Below are 12,490 nucleotides of genomic sequence, written 5' to 3' on the forward strand. Positions count from 1 at the left end.
TTTGTACAATTTGACATGCGCTCTCTTTCCTCCCTCTCTCTCTCTCTCTCATTCTCGCTCTCTCTCTGGGGCGGCACTATTTCCCTCTCTTTCCCGTCGCTTTCCAGGCGACTGACTGCGTTAATTATCGTAATTGTTGGCTCACCCGCTTTTTCGCAGCTCTCTTTTGGCCCACTCAATTGTCATCAATAATGATGTCTCGTTGTACCGTTGGCTTCGACTCCTCATCTATTTTCCACTGGAAAAACAAGCCTCTTCGAATCCGTGTTTCGAGACCTCTGATGCACTGGGAAAAACAGTTCCCCGAACTGACAATCCTTCGTTCAAGAACGTCTTTTTGAAAGAGGTTTATTTGTCATAAATAGATGTGCCTATGAAAAATATTATAGTAATGTAAAAATGTCTTTCTCCCTCAAACTTCCTCAACATAAATTAAAAAGCGAACGAATTCTGCACCTCAAAAGTAATAACCTATAAATGGCACAACATGACAGTTACTTTGCTCTTCACATTTATTACTTGTTAACTTGAGATCGTTGTTAGATCTAATAACTAGCTGCATCTTGTTAGTTAGTTAGTTTCTCTACACACAATTTATGATTATATTATTTTATATTTTCCCATTTATATTTCCATTTGTTTAAGTGCATTTTGCTGGCACACATTCGTTTGTCTTGCCACTTCCCTCGCTTCCCACTCCACAGCTCAACTCAATGCATTTCCAAATTGATTGCAACTTTGGTCCGCTCGTTGTATCACGTATGCGCCCTGTATGCGCCTCGCTTCGTTTGTTTGTCAGTGTCAGTTTTTTATTCAATTTCGCTCCGCTGTTTGTCCTGGTTTTCTTTTTTATTTCTCGCTTTTCCTTGAATTTTGCATGCAAATGTCTATTTAACTGCATTGCGCCCTTTGCCGGTGGGAATGTGACTGAAGAGTCGGCTAAGTGAAATGATGTAACTGGCGAGCCGTAATCGATAATGGGTTCTACACTGCCCTTTGAAAACGAGTATAATTGATTATTTCGAGATGGGAAAAGAAATCAGGGGAAGTGGCAATTTCAACAAATTTGTGTTTGTATCTGTTTATTAAAGCGCGGAGCATCAATTACCAATGATTATTGGGCTCATCAAGGGCTTACAACAAATTGGACTTTTACACTACATAGTATGGGCAAATTAGCTTTTAATGTTTAACGTATAAAATTACAAAATAATAACTTGATCCAGCAAAAGTACACAGGTACCCAGCTGACAAAATGAGTAGCACAGTATGTTAATATAAAATCCAGTTTATTCAGTCTCTTGAAAGGGTGTTGTTTAGATGTATTTTACCCGAACCCTACATCGCAATTTATGACGCTGAATTTGCATAAGGGCCCTTCTCCAATCCCTTCGACTGCCCCCTATTTTGGTGGCAAGATGGCCGCGATGTTTGATTAATGCCTACACTTGACTGACTAAAGTTGACGAGCCAGGGCATTCTCTCCTTTCGCTTGCCTTGGAAGTGAGAAATTGACGGGGCTTGGGAACATTCGCTATCGCTATTGCCTTCATATTCAAAATCAATTATAAAACGACTCTTAATTGGGCGCCTCAATAGACGAGACACGCCCTGTCAATCATAATTAGCCATCGCCCCTAGGAAGCGAACCACTCGAGCCGGCACTCAAATCCATTCCCATTCAACCGATCCGACACGCCTCTAATTCTGCAAATTCATAAGCCAAATGTATCGGCTCTATATCCTTTCATTAGGCGACCCAAGATGGCGGACCCGTGTTCATTTAAACCTCATAAATAGCAAAAGTGTTTATTGTCGCATCTGGCAAGCCCAAATCCCCGGAGAGCTCTCTTCACCACGGTCCTCGTGTATTTGTGTACATTGTCATATTGTCATATTGCCCGGGGCGGGGATGGACGGGGGTTTGAGCCGTGGCTTCTGCCAGGGTGATCGGGGATGTCGGAGCAGGAGTCAGTTGTTAATAAAGTCATTGCCGTTGTGTCAAATTCGTCACGCCCCTTCGGCGACTTCGAGAGTGCTGCTGGCAGTGCATTAATGTCGCCCTTTGTTTTGCCGAGTCGCTCCGATCCGATCCTCACCAGAGCTCGAGATCGAGTTCGCTTCCCGTGGCTGACGATGATGAAGTTGTGCCAGCCAGTTGTCAACAATCAGCGCTCAGCGCTCCCAAAACTGCATGCCAATTATAGCCAGTTCGCAGCTATCCTCAAGCCAACCTCAACCTTTCAGCTGCGCCCGAAAGAAGAAGGAGAATCTGTGACGAATGCGCTTATGGCCAAAGCGATCCTCGCCTTATCATCGAGTAATCTTCGACACTTGGGACAGCTGTCAGCGTTTTGCCAACTCATTATGCAGATTTCGACCACAAATGCGACACGAAAATGTCGAAAACAATTTACTGAACGCGACGAACAACATTTGTCAATGCGGATCGGATCCGTCTGTCTATTAAGACCAGCACCGGAGATCCCTCAACTTAAGTAGTTTGGCGAAGCCGCAAGACCACACAGAGAGAAAATATTACAAGCCGATTTTGTTAAATGAATCTAAATCCTTATCGATCAGGTTGGATATCTAAAATAATTCTACAACAGTTATATGTATCTGTTAAACGAAGCATATCTGTAATTACAATTTCATCTTCGATGTATAAAAGAAAGAGATATAAATCACACAATTTCTCTCTGTGCAGATACGATGAAACTTAGCACGAAGTGACACCAACAACCGACTTTCGAGCTACCGCATAAAAATTATGGCCTGGAATGAAATGCCCCAGCGTTTATCCACAAGATACACACAAAAGTGCCGCGCCCTGCGGCACGGTTGAGAATGGACCTCAACCGAAGTTTGGGGCAGTGGCAATTTGTATATCTTTGTGATAAATCAAAACATTATCAATAATAAAATCGGTAGCCGTTTGCCACTTGGAAGAGTTTGGGGCGAAATTTGTCGGCTTTTTGTTGTGGTCAGAAAACCGAAAATTCGAAAATCCCAAACTTCAAGCATTTTTGAGTGCTAGTGCTCGTGTGTAATTTGTATGCTAATTCAGCATCGGGTTGAATGTCTGATGAAGCTTAATGTCATCCAGAGGTGGATCAAGCCAAAAAGTGTGGAGGGGGGGTCCGACTAAAGTGACATCCATTAACACTTCCCTCTGTTTGTAGGAGCTGTGAATCTTTTGATTTTCCAAATAGCCGTCCGCCGCCTTATCGGTGATGTAGCGGTACAACTGTGGCGGCTGGCGTCAACTTATTGCCATCAAACGTATTAAGTGGGCCCCATAGCATCGAGCTTTGTCCGCGAACGTGTCCGGCGAATTCCGAGCTCCGTTGACGGACACTGAAGAACCTGCTGCTGGAGGCGCCTACGTGTGTGTTCCCTGCGAGATGGGCTAAGTGGCTGATTTTGATGGGTTTTCGGGTGGGAGGGGGATCGAGGGTTCGATCAAGATGGGAATGTGATTGGCTTTGGCGGCTTCAAGCGTGTGATCTTATCGTGATATAAATTAGTCGCTACCAGAGTGGGGAACCACCAAGACTGGAAGATATTCAGCTTGGGTGATTAATAGCGGGTTGAATCAAATCAAATGAAGTGGATTGAGTGTTTATGAAACATATAAAAACTTACTCTTATTATCATAAAATGCTACCCCAATTACGCAATCCTTCTATAAGGAACATATTTCCGAATCTTACTTTTATAAGAATATTTTGTGTTGGTGCCTACAATTTATTGATGTGGAACATTGACTTCTTTAAAAAAAAAAGCCAATGTAATTTCAACCCTTTAAGCCACATTGTTTGGGGCAAATGTTAATGTTGCCTTCCATAATTTACAACTTCATTAGTGCTTAGTAAGATCGCAACGAATCATAAAATTTCATTCATGAATCGAGATATATTGTTGTTATATTGTTGGTTCCCCTATGTTTTTTTTTATTCTTGAATCGAAACATGCCGCATCATGATCAAGATACCGGCGTATGAATGAATCAGTAACTGAAACAGAAATCAGAAACGCAGAAAGCAGAAACAAATTGCCATCAGTCGGTACTCAGTCTCCCCTTTTGTGCTGCATCATTTCCATGCCCCATGCGGCATTATCCTGTGGCCCAAAACGTGGCCAAGTCGCCGGCCCGAGGTGTCGGCTGTAAGCTAATTGGAAGCGTGTTCAAAGGTGCCGCCAACAAATTAAGTATGAGTTACCAATTTAGCTTTTATATCTCTATCGCACACGCACACAGGCCCAACGAGCGGCACATAGATACTCGCACACTCGGCAGGAAGAGAGATGCGGATGTTGGCCACGACGAAGTTGCACTTGGTGTTTTGGATTCTTGGCCTCTTGGGGGTTCCTCGGCTCCATTGCTCGATCGGCTGTTGTTGGGCTTCTCCAAACTGGTTCTGGGCCCGCTCTCTCACAACTTAGTTGTAATTGCAGTCCTTTGATTGCATTTGTGTGCCAAGCTGAATTGTTTACATTTATCATAATCAGCACTCGAGTCGTTTGTAACCGCCGCGAGGGTACTTTTTCATCTTTTGGCAACGCGGCGCCAGTTAAACTGGAAGTCCGACTTCGAGATGCAGATGCATCTGCATCCCAGACTGGCACTTGATGTAGGTCGCTCGTCGGCCTGGTTGGTCAGTGTCTGTGTGCCGGCACTTGATCACCTGACAGGGGAAACGTTGAGTAATTGCTGACAATATGGCTGAGCAGGGAAGACAACGCGATAAGTCAAGGATCGGACGGGCACAGCGAGGACGGGATCCCTAAAAAGTACCAAAGTTTAAATGGTCTGGGTACCGGCTTTGACGTTATTATTAGTTTCGTTTTCGGAGATTTGAAATACATAACGATTTTGTTTGTGTACTGCAGAATATTCGTAAGAACGATTGTTATAAATGCTTTATTGTGGGGAGAATATTGGGAATCAAGCGAAATTACCAAGAATAAATTACATGAAAGAAATCCCATACACTTTACTTTGAGTATGAACATGTAGATAGGACAACGCAGCAGATTTCATTTCTTCATGCGTATATAATATTAAACAATTTAGTATTATTTTAATGTGTATTACATTTTGACGGTTTACGGTGATTTTCATTAACTATAAAAAAATTTTCAAGGAGGGCTCCCAAAATTTAGCTTAGTTAGGGGCATGTTTTTTCCCAGCCGAGCGGACCATTTCCCATTGATATTGTGAGAATAACCGTGTTTGTCTATTATTTCTATTAACAGGGTAATGATTTCCCAACCTACTCAGTACCGCAATCAAGGCAACTGCGATTTTCTCGCATCTGGGCCCATTAAACCGAGCTAAAAGGCTCATTGGGCACTTCCACTTACTGTGCGGTGGGTTCATTAGGCATTTTTAGTTGATTCGATTAATGGGTTTCCACGTTTACGCATTTCTGTTTGTTTTAACGGAAGTGCTCGGAGAGATTTTCCCATAATTAGAGCCCGGCTACGTTTACCTCGAATTGCGGGGCAAATTTTCTCAGCCAATAAAAAAAATGCCACCGGTAATGGCAGCTGTAATTTGTAGTACAACTCTATTTCAATTAAATGCTCTCCAGAGATACTTTCGCCGGTCACTTTCCAAGCCTATTAATAACGCTGAAGACCGAGTAATCAGAAGCTTTTAGGGCCCACTAAAAGTTTTTATCGCGGCGCATGCGTTGCATTGTCACACATTTGGAAATGAAAATAAATTGCTTTCGACCAAGTTTCGAGATAGTCGATCTGCATCTCATCCATATGCACGAGGCTTTTCCCGTCTAGTTTACGAACTGTGAGACACTGGGAGTGGGTTTCGAATGGACCAGTTGGTCGTATGCGATCCAAACGAATCGGATTGGTATCGGGCATCATTAGCAGCGGAATTGATAGCTTGATTATTCAAATGATTAACAAACGATCGGCTGCTGACCAAGTTCGCTGGGTTCGCTTGAGTGGGACCAAATCGAGTCCGAGATTGATGGCGCACTTCAGTCGCGGAGAGATCGCAGGTCATCTTGTCGGCCTCTCAGCTCCTCAGCTTCTCAGTTAGTTCGTCATGTTGGGATTGAAAAATGTGTCCGCCGCTGGCGATGATGGGCCACCTTTGAACTTAGCCGCAAACGGTAGCCAGAGAGCAGCCGACTTTGGCTTGGAAATTTATGAAAATGATCGCATCGAAAATTAATAAATATCGAAATAATTTCGAGTAAATTTCGTATGCAAATTGGCGACGTGCACAAATCGGCAAAAAGCCAGTCACATCATCGCCCGGCTTTGCACACTTAAAAGTGTTGAGTTTCGACTCGCAGTTTTTGCCTAACTCGTTTTCGATCGTGCCAAGTGATTAAATAAATAATTAATTAGTTTGAATTTATGAATAACGGTTGTAAATAATCATTAATAAAAATTAAAAAAGATTTCTTTTACTTTAAGACTGCGCCACTCAGCACAGCCCCAAAATCCGTAGCAACATCATTAGCATCGATCGCGCCGAAGCATCAGCAGAATATTCAAATTAGAACTGCTGGGCTGGCTTCCAGATACAGATGCAGATACAGATACACAAATTCGAATTGAACTCACCGAAACAGGCCGAATGGAAGCGCTCGCTGTGACTTGGGCATTGTTTGCTTAAATATGCTTAAATTTATTGACAACAATTTGCGGTCTTTTATATCTGCCTTTGTTCGCATCAAATTATTAATTGGAGTGAAACATATTTCGCTTTTTAGAGCTAATTGGCTGGGGAAATACATACTGTGTTTTTTAAGTTGCTTAAAACTGTATTAAATATTTATAAGATTAGATTTCTGTAAATTATAAGAAAACTTATTAATTATATTAATCAGGGAAAGGAGAAGAACCATCGATTGCTAAGAAGGGAGCTTAAAAGTTGAACTCATAAAATTTTAAAAATTAATTGTTTACATGCTTAGTTGCTCCTAAAATGTTAGAAAAAATAATCTGTAGTTTTGTAGTGTTGGAATATTGATATTATACGAAACACCTTCATTTGAATAACTGCTTAGCACACCATTTGAATGTACTATATCAAAATCTCTTTAAACTTTCGATGAAAAATTTAAACGCCTCTTTGTACATCAGTTTGGTGGCTCTTAAAAGAGCCGATTATAATCGATGTGATCCTGGCTGTAGAGCCGAATCCAAGTTCTGGCTGGTTCCATATCCACTTCCGTTTCCGGCTATGATTGTTCTGGCTTGATTACACGGCCCACAAAGGGGCCTTGGTCCTGGCTGGTTAGTCTCCATCGGGGCTTGGCATTGAATGTTGCCCTTGCCCTCTGCGTCGTGGCCATGGAAGATGTTAAGGATGTCCTGGATCTTCCTTTGGCCGTCGAATGCCTGGTGAAAATGAATTGGGCGAAAAGATGCGTCCCAACTTTCCCGGCACTCAGCTCAAAATTAAACAAAATACTCGACTCCTCGTTGCTCACTTTCTGTACCAATCATCAGGTTGCCTTGGCGGTTCGGTGCGCACCTGGCCACGCCCTCATTTGGGCGGAGCGCCTCCCATTGGCACGGATCCAGGCACGGGAACCACCATTCCGGCAGCGGCTGCCGCAGCCGCCAGGCCCACCATATCTGACTCATGCATGGGCTTCTTCTTGAGGATGCTTAGGTCGTTCACGTTCTCCAGGAAGGACTTGTGGGCGGAGAAGACCTTGACGCTATCGAAGTCCTTCTTCAGCTCCTCGATGTCCCGCTTCTGCTTGGCTCGCCGGTTCTGGAACCAGGTGATCACCTGGGCGTTCGACAGTCCCAGTGAGGCGGCGATCTCATCGCGGTCCGCTGGCGACAGGTACTTCTGGTAGAGAAATCGCTTCTCCAGCTCGAAGATCTGGTGGTTGGTGAAGGCGGTGCGCGACTTGCGCTTCTTCTTCGGCTGCGGCCTGTTCGAGAAGATGTCCAAGTGGGATTTATCTAAAATGAGAGTGAAGATAATGATGGGTTAGTTAATACATTTAATTATGTGTAGCTTATTGAACAATCATATCATTATTTGAATTTAATGCCTTCACAGGTACTTGATCGCATGCTAAGCCCGCTGCCGCCCGACATAATATATGTTGTTATAGTAATAAGAAGATAATTTTTCCGAATAGCTCATATTAATTGGAGTCAGTTACTCCAAGTGTGGCCAGTGAATTCTACGATGCACGGCATTTGGCGAACCGGTTACTAACGAGCGACTTTGGCTTGGTTTTTAATTGCCTCTCCGAACAGAGCGCGTGTTGATGGAAATGCGGTGATTGATACATTTTATGAATGCAACTGCGATTGCAGTTGGAGTTCTCAGATCTGAAATCTCGAATTCGCGACCTCAGTTCGCAGCTTGAAGTGTATAATTTCAAGTTGATTGATTGCGCGAGTGGTGGGCGTTCATTGGCTTTGTTGGTCTAATGACGATCGCAGCTTTCCCAGTGCCGCGACTTATGCAAGACAGCGGCTCATTTGTCTCGTTTGTAGTGTGATTTATAATAATTATTGACACCTACAAATCAGTTTTAAGTGGTACACGTAGCCACGGCTTGATTAATGAGCCACTGACCCGTACTTAAAGCGCTGATTGAGCTTGCATAACGTTTCCTGGTGCAAATTATTAACCAAATTCCGGGGCGCGGTGCCAGTCAAAGCGATTGGAGCAGATCGCCGATCATCAGCATAAATATTTATCTATTGAATATTGGCTAACCGGTTTGATGGCTTGGGACGATGGCTTCACACCCATTTCGATTGCTTGTCAAACAAACTAGATCGACATTAAAAACTAATTAAATGCCCTCCAACCGAATGCAAACGAAGTCTCCGGAGCTTGGCTATGGGTATACCCGTTTTACATACACATACTCGTACATTTGGAATGCATAATTTGGTCATTTGTTATCTCGAGCACGTTTTGTAACCCAAAACCCATTAGGCACTTGACTGCACGCCTCCCTTTCCTTTCTCCGAGCCTTTCCCCGAGCCTTTCTCCCCCACCTCCGCAGCTATTGTATTTGTTTTTATCGGGCCTCATTAAGTAATTTCCATGACTTATCTCTGGAGAAAGGGAGTCGAGCGGGCCACTTGGGTATCCTTTTACCCACTCAGGTGTCCACTTACAGGCATAAATATGGCTCTTACTTGGGGGAGTTTTGTTTTGGTCGCATTTGTCAGGGCTTCATGTCGAATGCGTTTGGGAACGCAGGAGGAAACCCGATCGATTTTCGAGGAACCTGCCGAGCAACAGTTGGCCACAGGGAGTTTATGTTTTAATTTGGCGCGAGTACCGAGAATCGCAATTAAGATTTGGCCAGCAGGGGCGACACCACGTCTGGCATTCCTTCCACTAGCTGGAGCGTTTATACCACGGCAAAAGAGCTGAAACATCACTTTCCATATGTGAAAATATCTTCGACTAGTGCTAGTGATATTAATGGGACCTAGTCATAAATTAGGAGAATCCAATGGCCCCACAGCTGCCTATCTGCCTATCGCCCTGCGCAGACTTCCTCCTCCGCACTGATGATGATAGACAAACGACGCATCCAAGGCGCAAAACCAAAGAAATCCGTCGTAAATATTTCGAGCGCAGCTTATACAACGCATGATAAACAGTAATATGTGTATTTTGTCAACTTAATACTCGGAGATACGGCATTATACAACGCGGAGCAGCGAGTGTCGTCGCTAATCGCTAGTTGGGGGTATTTTAAAACATGTTTACGACTGGAGCTGTGGCCACTATATTTACTGTACAGACGGGCTAGAGTTTGTCAGCTATTATTTTTGAGTAGCAACAAATGGAAACGGCATGTTAATTGTTCGCCACAACAAAACTCGATTAGGTAATGCACCAGCCAGCTAATTGTTGCTAATCGCTGCAGAATCGACACGACTAACACCAATATACTAATGCGGATAGTGCGGACTATTAACCATTAATTGCCATGAAATCACTTTGGGGTCGGGGGTGGAGTGCAGGGAGTACTTGAACGCCCACTAAATGCCCTCGGTCGAGTTTATGCCAAAATAAACCTAAGTTGCAGAATAAAAATGCCGCAGAATGAATTATACTTTATCATCAAATTGGTTCGTTTGTTTCTGTCGACCGCTGGCGCATGCTGCCAATTAATTAAAAGCCCGAAATCGAATCGGTTAAGGAATTTACATAACAAAAGATTTCAAATGGCGGGTCGCGGGCGAGTGCTACCATTTGTTTCAATTAAACGAATTTCGAATTTGCTGATTGATAAATGGAAAACGTCATAATAAGCTTAATATTCAGCTTCTGCGTTTGCGATTCCCCAATTTCAGAACGATAACAAATTAGAAGCTTTTATTCTAATTAAGAAATCGCGCAAATTTATTTCGAAAATTGAGACGTTTTTCAACCGAGACACACTGATGAAATCAATTGGGCTACTAAGGATTCCATAATTTAGATATTGATTAAGGAAATTTCATTTAGCTTAAATAAGACTCGTAGTTAGAATCATATTCATATTCATATCATCATCATCAATCACTTCAAGCCACTCAACTATTTTCCAATAAGAAGAAAGAACCTTTACGAACTATAACTATGTATGCAATGTATATTTAATCTCCTGGATGATGCTTACCTTGCGACTCGTCAAAGTCCTTTGTGGTCATCTGGAAGAGAGCATCCAGAGGAGTGTCTCCGTTTGACTTTCCTGAACCCGTTGGCTGCTCCTCTGATTTCTTCTTCTGAGCTTCCTCACTTCCCTCTTGGGTGGTTAGTTTTTCAAGTTTTTCCGCCTGCCGTGGGCTGCAGCATTCGGTGCTGCCATTGCTGCTGCTCGATCGCTGGGAACGCTCCGAGCTGCCGTCCTCGGAAGCGATGATCGCGGGATTCATGCCCATGTGGCGAAGGAGCTGGGCCTGGGCGTTAAAGTGTTCCTGCAACTGGCGATGGTAGTCCAGAGCCAGGCGCTGCTCGTAGTGCAGCAGGGCGGAGGGGATGAAGGGGCGGACGGGCATGGTCGGCCCCAGGAGGTGATCCCACGGCCGAACAATCTGTCCGCTTGGCAGGAGCATGGCAGCAGCAGCGGCCGGGTGGACATCCAACGGTTCCGTGCGTGGTTGCAGTAATCCGCCCGAGGGGGCAATGGGCCGGGAGGCAGGTGGAGCCAGGAGGTTTGCATTTGGGGGCGGGGAAACGGACTCCTCGCGCTGCTTCTCCGAGTGACCCAGTATGTCCGCGATGGAGAAGCTCTTGACCCCCTCGATGGCCGACTTGGTAGTCTGGTTGGTCTGGGGCTCCGGAACTGCTGACGGTGGACTGGGCGTGTGGTCTCGTGGCTCCGAGGAGGACGAGGACATGCGCAGGCGCTTCAGCGGATGGAAGTAGTCCTCCGGCAAATTGCCGACGGCACTCCGGGTGAGTCCGGAGGCGGCTGCAGCTGCTGCGGCGGCTGCTGCGGCATGGTGCTGCATCAGCAGCTGCTGCTGCTGCAGCAGATCAATGGTGCTGGCCCGTGGATGCTGCAGCGGATGAGGATGCGAGTGCGGATGCGTATGATGCTGCGTGGGCAGCGGGCTGGGGGCTCCGCCCACGGAGATTTCGGATTCGGCGGGACTGGCCGGACGCATGGTTGGAGGGCAGAGCATTTAGGTTCGCTTCAGCACTTGGTTTCTTTTCCGAGAGTTTCGTTTCAATTCGTTTGGTTTAGCACTTAACTGTTTTTCAAGACGGCTTTGTCACTACACTGCAAGTCGGTACTGACGATACTGACAAGCCTTGTACACTCAAATCTTGCTATAATTCCTCTGATTTGTTTGATTAGTTTACACTGATGCTTCGACACGACGACGCTGATCCAATGGCGTAGGACCTCTCAACTCGACGCTTCGCAGTCAACTGTTCGAAACTAGATTGAAGATTGGTTTGCTAACTAGACACGTCGATATTTCTTCAGTTCTTTTGCTGCCGCTGCTCTCTGCCGCAGCTCTCGTTCGCTCGCTCACTCTCTGTCTCTCTCTCTTTCTCTGTCTCGCTCGCGAGAGAGCAAAACCCGTTCTGCGAAAGAGCGAGATACCCTTATGGTAGTGTCATCTCGCTCTGCTCGGCTCTCAGCACCAATCGGCTACAGCAACAAAAAATAGCAATGGTGGCGTATACGTAACGGTAATTATGGCGTTCATCATGAGACTGCTGTGCAAAAGGGATGGCAGACGGCGAGTGCGAGCGAGACGGGCGCTTCTCAGATTGTAACGAGACTGTATTTAGTATTTTAGTCGCTGCAAAGTTTTCACAACTCCAAATGCGTCGACTGCGGCGCAGGCAGTGACAGAGGGGGCTAGGAGCCCCCTCCCCACTTTATGTACAGCTCGTAACCCCCTCACAGTTAGCATTAATGACGATGACCCCCGAAGGCAGCCTGCGTTTAATTGTCAAGCGTTTGCAATTAATTTGCCTTAAGAAAAACGAACAATTAATTTG

At 45.0% G+C, this 12,490-nt stretch overlaps 1 protein-coding gene and 1 long non-coding RNA gene across 2 annotated transcripts; both read right to left on the reverse strand.

The window, feature by feature from the left end:
* Window positions 1-1,915: 1,915 nt before the first annotated feature.
* lncRNA:CR44089 (long non-coding RNA:CR44089) lies at window positions 1,916-2,266 on the reverse strand. Its single transcript, NR_074037.1, has one exon. It is a non-coding gene; the product is annotated as a long non-coding RNA:CR44089 (long non-coding RNA).
* Window positions 2,267-7,141: 4,875 nt separating this feature from the next.
* On the reverse strand, window positions 7,142-12,102 carry lbe (ladybird early). Its single transcript, NM_079711.3, has 2 exons — window positions 10,650-12,102; window positions 7,142-7,965 (listed from the first exon to the last, which is right to left on the reverse strand). The coding sequence occupies exons 1-2, from the start codon at window positions 11,656-11,658 to the stop codon at window positions 7,535-7,537; spliced, it is 1,440 nt and encodes a 479-aa protein (NP_524435.2). The 5' UTR covers window positions 11,659-12,102; the 3' UTR covers window positions 7,142-7,534.
* Between the last annotated feature and the right edge of the window lie 388 nt (window positions 12,103-12,490).

The sequence above is a fragment of the Drosophila melanogaster genome, chromosome 3R (genome assembly GCF_000001215.4).
Source record: "Drosophila melanogaster chromosome 3R".
Classification (NCBI taxonomy): domain Eukaryota; kingdom Metazoa; phylum Arthropoda; class Insecta; order Diptera; family Drosophilidae; genus Drosophila; species Drosophila melanogaster.

Bases quoted from the DNA above. Each gene is read 5' to 3' on its own strand.
- lbe (NM_079711.3), bottom strand. From the start codon at position 11,658: ATGCTCTGCCCTCCAACCATGCGTCCGGCCAGTCCCGCCGAATCCGAA. The intron at 7,966-10,649 runs GTAAGCATCATC...CTCTCATTTTAG, and splicing joins GGACTTTGACGAGTCGCAAG to ATAAATCCCACTTGGACATC.